Here is a 12,156-nt window from a genome sequence, read left to right as displayed (position 1 = left end):
TGGACACTGCACCAAGCACTTTAACCCAAGAGGCAAATTCTATTATCATCCTTATTCTGCAATTGAGAAGATTGCTCTTTCAAGAGGGTTAGTGACTTGCCCCAGTAGCAAAGCTAATAAGTGACACTGCCAGGATTTGAAGATAAGTCCAAAGCTCATGCTTCTAGTCAGTATGCTGTGTTGCCTTCTTGATGTCCACAGTGGAAAACCAATGGCATTTGGAAATAATGCTTTCTCCAAAATCCTAATGGAGTAGCACTACAGCTATTTTTAAATATTTTTTGCTTCTTTCAGATTTGTCAGTTTACAATGTTTCTGAAGTAACCATCTGTAATTATGCTTTCTTCCAGAAATGAATCCACTTTGCTGTATCACATGACATGTGGGCATGTGACTCACTTCCTATTATAGTGAATGGTCTGGGCTTCAGCACATGATTCAGCTGAGCCAATCAGAATCCTTCACCTTTCCAACCAGAAGTGCTAGAGAAGTGTCTTTGGTTATATGAGCATACAAATCACCTTTTGGCAGGGTTGTTATTTCTGGATAAAGTTCTGAAAGGGTCCAGATTATTTATTTATTTTTTATTCCGTTGACAGAGTTAGAGAGAGAGAGAGAGAGAGAGAGAAAGAGAGAGAAAGGTCTTCCTTGTCTTCCTTCCATTGGTTCACTCCCCAAATGGTCGCTATGGTCATTCAAAACTGCGCTGATCCAAAGCCAGGAGCCAGGTGCTTCCTCCTGGTCTCCCATGCCGGTGCAGTGGCCCAAGCACTTGGGCCATCCTCTACTGCCTTCTCGGGCCACAGCAGAGAGCTGGACTGGAAGAGGAGCAACCGGGACTAGAACCCAGTGCCCATATGGGATGCTGGTGCCTCAGGCAGAGGATTAACCAAGAGAGCCACGGCACTGGCCCAAAAGGGTCCAGATTAATGCAACTTTATCCCCAGTTCTTTCTTTGCTTTTTCCTTTTAAAAATTTATTTTATTTATTTGAAAGGCAGAGTTATGTGGGGGGGGGGGGGGCCTTCCATCCATTGATTCACTCCCCAAACAGCTGCTACTGAAGCCAGGAGCCAGGAGCTCCATCTGGATATCCCAGGTGGATGCAGGGCCCCAAGGGCTTGGGCCATCTTCTGCTGCTTTCCCAGGTGCATTAGCAGGGAGCTAGATTGGAAGTGGAGCAGTTGAGACTCGAACTAGTGCCCATAACGATGCTGGTGTTGCAGGCGGCAGCCTAACTTGCTTAGCCACAATGCTGGCCCATCAGCTGTTCTTCTTAATCTGTCGCAGTGCAGGCCCCACAGTACAATTTAGCTACAGGGGAATTTGGCTTTCTGCCTATAAAGTCCAAGAAATTCATTTGAGTGTAAATGAAAAATTAGATGAAGATGGAAGTCCTATGCAGAAGAAGTGTCCTTAGTATAATGGTTGGAGGACACAGTTCCAAAGGAAGTTACATTTCCTCTCTAAATATTTGTTTAAATATGGTACGAAATTTTCACAAGAAGAAGATGCTACTGAAGATTCTAATTTGCCTAAGTGTAGGAGAGTCCTGAGGATTTTCTGGATCCGATCGCCTATTTTATGCCAAGTTTGAGGATTCATCATACCATCCAGCTCTATAAAATATTTCTCCTCTGGGCGCTTCTGTTTGCGTAAATTTTCTATATTGGGTATGCACTTTTTTTTAAAGTGGAACTTTTCCCCATTGTGTACATCCCCCCCGCCCCCCCAGGGACCCATAAGAAAAAGAAATATCAGCATGTTTTTCTAAACAGAGATTTGCACTAAACACAAAAATCTAGCTACAAGTAAATCATGCTGTGATCTTGAGGGATAAAATAAACACAAAGCAATGCAGAGCTGTGTTTTGCCAGAGCCAAATGGAACATGACGTTCAGAAGTTTCCAATTGAATTCCAAAATTAGAATAAATCTTGGCAAAATGCATACTCACGTCCCATTAGGAATCTTATCATTAGGACTCAGTTTTGGCTACTCCAGGCCTTACTCATTCCAGTAGCTCCCAGGAGACCTGAGAGCCTGACTCTACGTGTTCTGGAGCTTCCCCAGGAATTGGTGACTTTTGCTTTGCAATTGGCAAGGCTGCGCCCTATTAAGGATGGAAATAGGGCATCAAAACCTCGGTTAGTGATCTAAGACTTGAAGGCCCACTTCCAGGCCCGTTTTTCTAGGAACTCCAGCTTTGGCTGCTGGATTTGTGCTTTCAGTGGTTATCACACCTTGGTTTTACAACTGCAGCTTTCTGAGAAGTAGTTGGATATAGGTGTCAGATCTAAGCCTTTTGGCTGGTCCTTGAGTTCATGTCTACTGTGAAAGGAATTAATAGATCGCACATTCCATAAGAATTTGGGCAGCTCGTTTTCAGATTAGAAGAACATTTTCCAGTATTGGAATCTTATAGAGTAGGTACTCTGATTCAAATGATTGTGAGAGTTCCTATCTCACAATCTTACTATTGTCAGGAAGTTGTTCAAGATAGCCATATATTCACCAGTGACTGTCAAGTGAGGACAAGTAAACAGTGACTGAGTTACCTTCAGGGTGAAGATAACAAACTTTATCACCAAAGTGCGCTTGAAGCTCTTCCTTCTTTTGTTTATGTACCTCTAAGCACAAGGCCTCAACCTGTGCCCCTACTCATGAATCAGAGCGAAGACATTTTTGCCAACTCATGTCCACGTAGTCCCTTTGCATGCTGTGTTTGTTCTAACCTCAAAACTCTGTCTGTTTTCAGTTTTCCCTCTTGGACTGCTTCCTTCTACTCTCCAGATGCCATCTCAGATTTTACGCCCTGTGTGTGACGTCCCTGTCAATGACTTCAGCCCACTTTGGTTGCTTGCCTCTCTTTTCTCATTGTCTGCCATCACACAAGCACTCCTTCATTCATATTCAGTCTTTCTTTTTTTCTGCAGTTGTGTGTCCCACAACTGTACTAAAACATTTTGAAGTCAGGGCACATATTTCAGACTTCTTTTTAATATCTCTTGCAGTTTGGGCAATAGGTACTTGATATTTGGCAAAATGCTTAATGTAAATCTCACAGAAGATTTGCAAAATCTCTATGCTAACAACTGAAGACTAACTGAGATCAACTGAAGAAGCTCTAATGAGATTTTTTTTTTTTTAAGACAGAGTTACAGAGAGAGGTAGAGACAAAGAGAGAGGTCTTCCATCTGCTGGTTCACTCCCCATATGGCTGCAACGGCTGGAGCTGCGCAGATCCGAAGCCAGGAGCCAGGAGCTTCTTCCAGGTCTCCCGCATGGGTGAAGGGGCCTAAGGACTTGGGCCATCTTCTATTGCTTTCCCAGGCCATAGCAGAGAGCTGGATCAGAAGAGGAGCATCTGGGACTAGAACCAGCACCCATATGGGATGTTGGCTCTTCAGGCCAGGGCTTTAATCCGCTGCGCCACAGTGCCTGCCCCTCTAGTGAGATCTTAAATACTCCCAACATCCACACAAAACAGGTAACTGTGAGGTTTTGGACATGTTAATTAACCTGATTTGGCAATCATTTCACACACAAATATAAAACACCATGCTGTACAAGTTGAGTATATACAACTTTTATTTGTCAATAAATCTGAAGAAAGATCCAAACAAATAAAAGCATAGATCATGCTCAGGGATTGGAAGATTCAAATGCTATTATGTAGAAGAATATCTTCATGAAAGTGGGAAAAGGCCTTTCGGCCGGAGCCGCCATCTTCCAGTAATTCGCCAAGATGACGAACACAAAGGGAAAGAGCCGAGGTACCTGGTACATGTTCTCCAGGCCTTTCAGAAAACATGGAGTTGTTCCTTTGGCCACATACATGCGCATTTACAAGAAAGGTGATATTGTGGACATCAAGGGAATGGATACTGTTCAAAAAGGAATGCCCCATAAATGTTACCATGGAAAAACTGGAAGAGTCTACAATGTTACCCAGCATGCTGTTGGCATTGTTGTAAACAAACAAGTGAAGGGCAAGATTCTTGCCGAGAGAATAAATGTGTGTATTGAACACATTAAGCACTCTAAGATCCGAGATAGCTTCTTGAAACGTGTGAAGGAAAATGATCAGAAAAAGAATGAAGCCAAAGAGAAGGGTACCTGGGTTCAACTAAAGCATCAGCCTGCTCCACCCAGAGAAGCCCACTTTGTCAAAACCAATGGAAAGGAGCCTGAGTTGCTGGAACCCATTCCTTATGAATTCATGGCAGGATAAATGTAAGATAAATAAATAAGACCTAATTGATAAAAAAAAGAAAGTGGGAAAGGTTAAGATTTCATAATTAGCACATAAAACCTACTAACTATAAAATTGATTAATTAGGCTACATTAAAAACAAGAATATCCATTTAGCAGAGACAGCATTAAGAGATTGAAAAATGAAATCATGAGTTAGAATAAGACAGTTGCAAATCGTATATCTAAAAAGGACTTGTATCTAAATATATAAAGATCCCCTTGAAATGAATAAGACTGTAAACAGACTTGGAGAGGTAGGTTTATAAGAAGATAACTCTGAATAGTCAGTGAACATATGAAAGGGTACCGCTAACATAATTACTCACCTGGAAACTACACATTTAAATCATGAGCTTCATAAACACAAGCATCAGAATTGCCAAAATGAAAAGCATATTGAATATCAAGGGTAAGTGAAGATTTGGAACTCTTATACATGGTTGGTTTACAATGTTGTTATGCACTTTTCAAATCTAGCAAAACCTACAAAAGCTGAATATATATATATATATATAATATGAACTAGCACTTTCACTTCTATATGTACTAATGTATATGTCAAAAGACATGTAGGAAAAACACTTGTAGTGACACTATAACCCCATGTGAAGACAACCCTAGAATGGGCAAATAAATGCAGTAAATCCACATAAAGAAATTCTTCAACAACAAGAATGAACAAAGTATTGCTATATATAACAATCTGGATGAATCTCACATACACATTACTGAGCAAAAGAAGTAAGACATACAGAATATCTGTTGTATCATTGAATTTCCTTTAAGTACAAAATGAACCAAAACTAGTCTATGGTAACCTGTGAGGGAGAAGATGGAGGCTGGGCCTATGCCAGGAGAAAGAGAGCTCTGGGAATCAACACTGTTCTATTTCTTCATTGGGGTGATGGTCCCAATAGTTTGTTCTTTTTGTGAAAATTCATTGAACTCTACATCTACTTAACTGTTGTGCACTTTTTCCATGTGTGTGAAGTGTTTGTGCTTCAAAGCCAAAGGTTACATCCTAGGAGGATGCGATGCTACCCAGCAGGGATTTTGTCCACTGCTTTGCTTCTGCTCCTAAGTGGAGGAATGGAAAAATGAAGAAAGTTTGAGTGAACTAACTCATAAATCAGGTTTCAAACCTCATCTTGACCCCAGAAAGGCTAAAGCAATGGTTTGAGCTACTCAACTCCTCCTGTTTCAGCAAATTGACTCATAAAACCATTTTATAGATATTCCTTTGCTTCGTTTTCAACAAGGAAAACATCTTTATTAACATCGCTGTCCTCATCACCTTCCAGTTGTAGCTCATCTCCTGACTTAGAATTTCCTAAGTCTCATGATGACGATCTTGTCGAATCTTGCGTTATCACTGTGTGTCATTTTTTCTTACTCCATCAGTCCCACTTCCTGAGGACAACGTAGCACTGAGCTGCTCAGCGTGGTACACAGGGAAAGGCTAAAGGCTGGATTTTTTAAAAAGTTTAATTTAATTAGATTAACAGTACTTATTAACAATTAATTTAATTTAATTTAATTGTTAGGGTAACAAGCTAAGTGGGTGGCTTCGGCTACATCTGGTTGTGCCTTGGCTCCTTTCCTTTGTGAGTAGTATAGAAAGCCCCTGTTCCACTAAAACCCATCGTGGGGCTGAGCCCTTTTTGCTGGAGTCTGCAAGATCACAGGTTTGATTTCCCAAGCTTATTCTTGGATATTCAGATTGGCTTCAGATAGCCCAGCCAGAATATTTTTGGATGTTGAAGGAAAGATGGAAAAGATATTCTGCTGTTTTTGTATAAATTCTATCAATTATACCAAAGTTAGGTGAGAAACTGTTGGATTTGAAGTCTAGAAGCCCTGAGTTTAAAATGTTTCTGCTCAATAACTTACTAACTGGAATTGCCATGGTGTTGGAGTGGAGGCTGTGAGAATTTAACACCTGGTCTCCTATGTTCCCCCAGCGGGACAGTAATGCCATCCCATAGGCAGACTAGAAGGATTCGTTCATGTATTCAGCTTTCAACATTCAATATTTCCTCTAAAATGCTGTGTCAGATACTCCTTCAGCCCAGGGGAGTTTCCAGATGCTCACAGTTCAGCTGATGAGAAAGATGTATGAACAAACCAAGTCAGTATTTCTCAACCTTTTATTCATTATTGGCCTCTAAGGAGCCTTTTTAGGTATTTTTTCCCATAATCTTTCCACCCCATCCATGAAAGCTTAATACCACAGATCTATTATTATTTGTTTATGTACTGTATGTGTAGTTTTATTTTATAATAAAAAGAGAAAAAATGTTTTCAGCCTACTCAGCTTCCCCTGCTTGAGAACCACTTCCAGCTCCCTTGAGGGAGTTATTGACCCCAGTAGAAACAAAGCAAACAATCACAGAGGAGTATAGTGAGTGCAGCAGGACAAACAGGTACAGGCTAGCAATCACACAGAACAAATCAGAAATAGCCGGCAGCCACAGGGAAGGAGGGTACCCTAGGAAAGGCATAGGGGGTGCAAGGTAGTGTACCTGCTCAGGGGTGGGTACAAGAGAGGTGATAAGAGGCAGGGGCAGTCACAGAGGGCCCTGAATACTGAGCTCAAGAGAGTAGATCTTGCCCCCAAAGACACTGGGGACACAAAATTTTAAGAAGAGAAGTGACTTGCTCAAATTTATACATTTGAAAGTGCACTCAGGCCTCTGTGTGGATGAGGCAGGGGAAGTTACATCAGAGATAAAGGCAGAATTATGACTTGAATAAGGGCAGTTGCCAATGAGCATGAGAAGAGAGATTTTTGGGAGAAAATAAGTGAATCAGTTTAGGTGCAAGCATCTGGCATGCTGTAGGTAAGTGATAATAAGACTTATTGCTAAAATCTAGGAATTTGGGATGATTGGACAGTTTGGCCTTTCAGAATCTTCCCAGAGGGCACAGAACCTGATCATGTGAAGGTCTCAGGGACTGAGGTTTGGGATCTGTTCAGTGTTTTTCTTTGAGTAGAGCACATCTGGCCAGTGGCCCCCAGGGGACTACACAGGCTGCTCATAGCCTGGGCCTAGATTATCAAGCTGACTGATCCCATGGATTATGTAGCAATGTAATGACAGTACAGGCCACAGGCATTCTCAGACCTGTGCAGGGTTTTATTCCTAACTTCATATGCTCCCTTGCCTCAGTTTCAGCCAAATCTGGACCTACGGGCTGCTCCTTGATTCTACACCTGCCATCTCTTTTGCCTGGCTTTGATCTCTCCAGGGACTCACCGGATTCACCTCCAAGGCCCTTGAGAAGTGACCAAACTCTCCTGCTTGCAACTCACAGTGAATTAGACTACATGTGGATGACCCAACATGAAGTCATTCATTTCCTAACTGTTAGAAGCTTTTCAGCATATGAAAAAAACAGAAAGAAGACATCAGTGATGTAGCATGCAGGGAGGAGTGAAGACTGCTCACAGGAATGCCTTTTCCATTAAGTGCAGGGGTAGGGGTACCTGTTGGTAATAGGAGGAATGCTTGCCATTCCTGGAAGTTGGGGAAGAACTCAGGAGGTGGAGCAGCAAGGGTGGATGCTGTTCATGTCTCTTCTTCCCTCTGCACTGGGGAACTGGCAGCAGCCACCCCAGAGAGCAGCCAGAGACCACCCTGCTCTGGACAGGGAGATGTCTATCCACTGCCTGGGACCATGGGATGCACTTTAAAGCTCTTTCTCATTGACTCGTGCACAGCACACTTGCAGTGTTTGATAAAATGGCTTTCAAGTTAAAGATAAATGCCTTGTTTGCCTATTCTGAATCAAATCCGTCCACAGGTAACCACCTCCTCAACTCTCATCCTCATCATCATAGATTCTTTACAGTCTTTTCCAGGCAGCAGGAATTAAGAACTGAGAAGGTCTCCCTCCTAACTACCCCAGTGAACCTCCCTTCTCTCTGGTTTTCACACCTTCCTTTGGCTCCCCACTGGCTCTGTGCTTTGCCTAACCAGTTGGACTTAACCATCAGGTCTCTGTTTACCTTGGCTCTGTCATGGACTGCCTTCAGCACACGGCTTTTTGAAATTGCCCTTCATGCTTTGTAATGCAACTTGGGAAAATGGCTCTGGCCCTATGCCTGCTCATGGTGTAGGAGTTCAGTTCCACAGGGCCTACAAAGCCCTCTAGATTCCTCTTCTTTGTTAGGAGAAAGTGGAAGGACAGTGCTGAATTGCAGCTGGAGATGAGCACAGTTTCAAAGCTTGCTAAAGAGTCCCCAGATATTCCAGTGAGGCCTGAGCTTCTGACTTGGCTTGAGTTCCATTCAAGGCAAGCATCACTCAACTATATAAAAGGCACTTCCCTGGTGGGTGTGGTGGTACAGCAGGTTAAACCACCACTGGGATGCCTACATCCCATATCAGAGTGCTAGTTCAAGTTCTGGCTGGTCTGCTTCCAATCCAGCTTCCTGCTAATGCATGTCAAGAGGCAGCAGATGATGGTTAAAGTGCTTGGTGCCCTGCTGCCCACCACACAGGAGACCTGGAGGGAGTTCCAGACTTCTGATTTCAGCCTGCCTCTACCCCAGCTGTTGCAGGCATTTGGGGAATGAACCAGTGGGTGGAAGATTCTCTCTCTCTCTCTCTCTCTCTCTCTCTCTCTGTGTGTGTGTGTGTGTGTTTCCATTGTTCAAGGAGATAAAAATAATTTTTTAAAGACATATCTAAAGGGTGCCGACTTGCACATTTTGGTGTCTGGAGGGAGGTCTTCGGTGCCATGCCACAGTTCCTGACATTATCAATGTTTAAAAATTAACCAGATTAAGAGTTTTGTAAATATGTTAAACACTGCAAAGCATACAAAGCTGGAAGCTGAAATCAGGACACTGGGATTCAGAGCAACTTTGAGAAGCTGAGCACTGATGTAACATCTAGGGGAACATGAAAAGTGTTAATGACAAGTAGAAACAAACTTCATAGTGCAAGAGAAAGGAGATGCTGTGTGCCATAATGAACTAGAAGAGACTTTAAGACTTTAGTTGACCATAGGATCAAGGGTATAAAGTTAGCACTTCAAACTCCACATACCCCAAACTCAGCATGTCAGATGTGTACCTCCCTTGTAAGTCTTAATTTCTACTAAGTTGAGCTAGGAACTTCCTATAACTACCCACTTGATGATTAAAATTGTGGCCAACTATTTAAAACATGAGAGTATTTCCAACTGTTTGTGGAAAATGGAATGAAAAGGTGAGTTTATTTTTGTGCAATATTTATTTTGAAATCCAAACCTGTTTTTTTTTTTTTTTTTACAGATTTATTTACTTATTAGAAAGAGTAAAGAGAGAGGGATAGAAAGAGGGAGGGAGGGAGAGAGAGAGAGAAGGAGAGGGGGAGGAAGAGAGAGAGAGCAAGAGAGCAAGAGAGAGAAAGATAGAGAATTTTCCAACTGTTGGTTCTTTCCCCAGATAGCCACAATGGCCAGGGCTGGGCCAGGTTGAAGCCAGGAGCCAGCAGCTTCATCTAGGTCACCCACAAGGGTGGCAGGGGTCCAAACACTTTTTTGGGTCATCTTCTACTGCTTTCCCAGGCATGCTAGCAGGGAGCTGGATTGGAAGTAGAGCAGCCCTGTGGGATGCTGGTACCCCTGTGGAATGCTGGCATTGCAGGTGGTGGCTTTACCCACTAAGCCACAATGCCAGTGCTCACACCCAGTTTTTTCATAATATGTATTTTCCATGAAGTTTTCAAAGACCCCTCATATGCACAGGGTACATACTCTCATATGATATTTTACTGAATCACTCGATCATTCATTTCTTCAATAATATTTATTGAACAAACATTAAGTGTCATACACTGTGCCAGTTACTGGAAACACAGGAGTATCTGATGCAGCCCCTTCCCTCCCAGAGTTTGACTTATTAGGGGAGACAAACATTAAACAAATAATTATTCAGAATTATGAGCCCCATTAGTTTTCTAGAAGTACAAGGTTGTAGACAGCATAGAATGTGGAGATCATTCTATTTTGGGAGGTCTGATTTTGGGAGGATTAAGTTTTCTCAAGGAAATGAATTCCGAGTTCACTGAAGGTTATATGGCTCTGCTGTTCAATGTGGTAGCCACCAGCCACATATGGGTATTTCAATGTAATTAAAGGTAAAAATTCAGTTCCTCAGCTGCACTAGCCATATTCAAGAGCTCAATCGCCACCTGCAGCAAGTGACTACCAAACTACAAGAGGAAACTTTGAAAAACTAACTGAAAAAAAGGAATTAAAAGATAAGCTCATATTGGTGCAAAAAATTAAAATACACAGTTTTCCCACAATGTGCATTTCCCATGAACTTTTTGAAGATCTCTTGTACAACACAGATACAGAACATTTCCATTATTGCAGGAAGTTTTATTGGATGGTGTTGCCAAATAAGATTTAACAGGAGCAGGGGGGAAGTTGAAGGAAACACACTGGACAAAACAAAAACTACCTAATTGGGAGAATTTAATTATAATTTAAGAGAAACAGAATTTTAGCATGGTAGTTGATGGTGACATTGGGTGACGGGGTTTTGGAGAAGGATTAAAGAAATGTGGATTATCTTCTCTTCCTGTTTTCCAGCTCAGGCTCAGAACAGTTAATATCCAGCCCTGTGGGGCCCCTGTTCTGAACTCTTGCTTTGATTCCCAAGTCTATAAAATAGTTGGAGAGCATAATAGAACAATACTGTGCTTGAGTTGTTCAGCAAAAGAAAATACAAGTTATGGAGATTAGGAAAAGTGCTAACAAGTTTCCAATTGTCTGATAAACATCACACATAGCTAAATGCTGGTAGCTGCTGCCCTCTGTGTCTTCTGCCACTTGCTTCAGTGTCTTGTCCTCTGCCCATATGCCAGCAGTTCTCCAGTCTGTGTTTGCAGCCTTGGATCTCTCCTCCATGCCCTCTCAATTCAAATGCTCACCTTTGAGTCTCCAACTGGTGGTCTTACAAGCACCTCCTGGCCCATTCTTACCTCAGCAGCAACACTGTTCCAACCAGAAGACAGATGCATGGGCCTCATTCTTGGCTTCCCCACTGAACATGTCCTGTTGAGTCTATCTTCTCAGTAACTCCTTGAATTTATCGACGTTTCTCCATCCCCTTCCACATTATTTATCTAATTTATTTATTGTAATTTGGAATGCACTGAATTGTGCAATTGTTTCCTAACCAATATTCTTGGTTCCAATCCCAGCCTGCCACAAACCATTCTCCACACTGCAGGCAAAGCCATCTCTAAATCTTAATTATGTTCTTCCACTGCTTCAAACTCTTAACGCATCCCATGTCATTGGTCCAAATGACTGCGCATGGTTACTAGGTTTGGTCCTAATTACTCTTCCTGCTTGCCTCTCTTACCCCTTCTACCTTGTGTCTCACTCTTCAGACACATCAGGCTTCCTTTAGTCCAGGAATCCAGCATGCTTAACTTTGCTGAGGGACTGTTGCATGTGCTACTCCCAGAAACATTTTCAAGTCCTGATTTATTCTCCAGAACTGTAAAATACATTTCTGTTACTATAACCTCCCCCCAACTTTGTGGTAATTTGGTACAGCAGCCCCCAAAACCGAATACATCCCTGTATTGGTTCTATGATGCCTCTGGGCACACTGCAATTTAAAGTGGACTCTTCCCTTGCTCCTTGTTTGTGTTCCTATTTGAATAAGTTTCACAATGGCAGAAGCACTCATATGTCACTTAAAAGTATGGTTCCCCACACTGATTCAGTACCTGGTGTACATTAAGCCATCAAGAATCACTTGGAGTATGGGTGAAGCACTATTGGCTGATGTCCACCAAAGCAAGCATTGTGGAGGAGATGGGCATGAGCTGGTCTGATAATATGGGCACGATTTGAGTAACATTGAAGGGGGAGTGATTATTGCCATCAA

The 12,156-nt window shown here is 42.3% G+C and overlaps 1 protein-coding gene and 1 long non-coding RNA gene across 2 annotated transcripts in view; one reads left to right on the top strand and one right to left on the bottom strand.

Moving 5' to 3' along the window:
- The window catches only part of LOC138843794 (uncharacterized), a 159,010-nt gene that overhangs the window by 50,014 nt on the left and 96,840 nt on the right, over positions 1-12,156 (bottom strand). The gene's annotated exons all lie outside the window — the stretch shown is intronic.
- On the top strand, positions 3,459-4,274 carry LOC100340237 (large ribosomal subunit protein eL21). The gene has a single exon (XM_017343625.3). The coding sequence runs from the start codon at positions 3,747-3,749 to the stop codon at positions 4,230-4,232; it is 486 nt and encodes a 161-aa protein (XP_017199114.1). The 5' UTR covers positions 3,459-3,746; the 3' UTR covers positions 4,233-4,274.

The sequence above is a fragment of the Oryctolagus cuniculus genome, chromosome 9 (assembly GCF_964237555.1).
Source record: "Oryctolagus cuniculus chromosome 9, mOryCun1.1, whole genome shotgun sequence".
Lineage (NCBI taxonomy): Eukaryota > Metazoa > Chordata > Mammalia > Lagomorpha > Leporidae > Oryctolagus > Oryctolagus cuniculus.
The sequence above is the reverse complement of the archived record's forward strand: the minus strand, read 5'-3'. Positions and strand labels throughout refer to the sequence as shown.

Bases quoted from the DNA above. Each gene is read 5' to 3' on its own strand.
- LOC100340237 (XM_017343625.3), top strand. From the start codon at position 3,747: ATGACGAACACAAAGGGAAAGAGCCGAGGTACCTGGTACATGTTCTCC.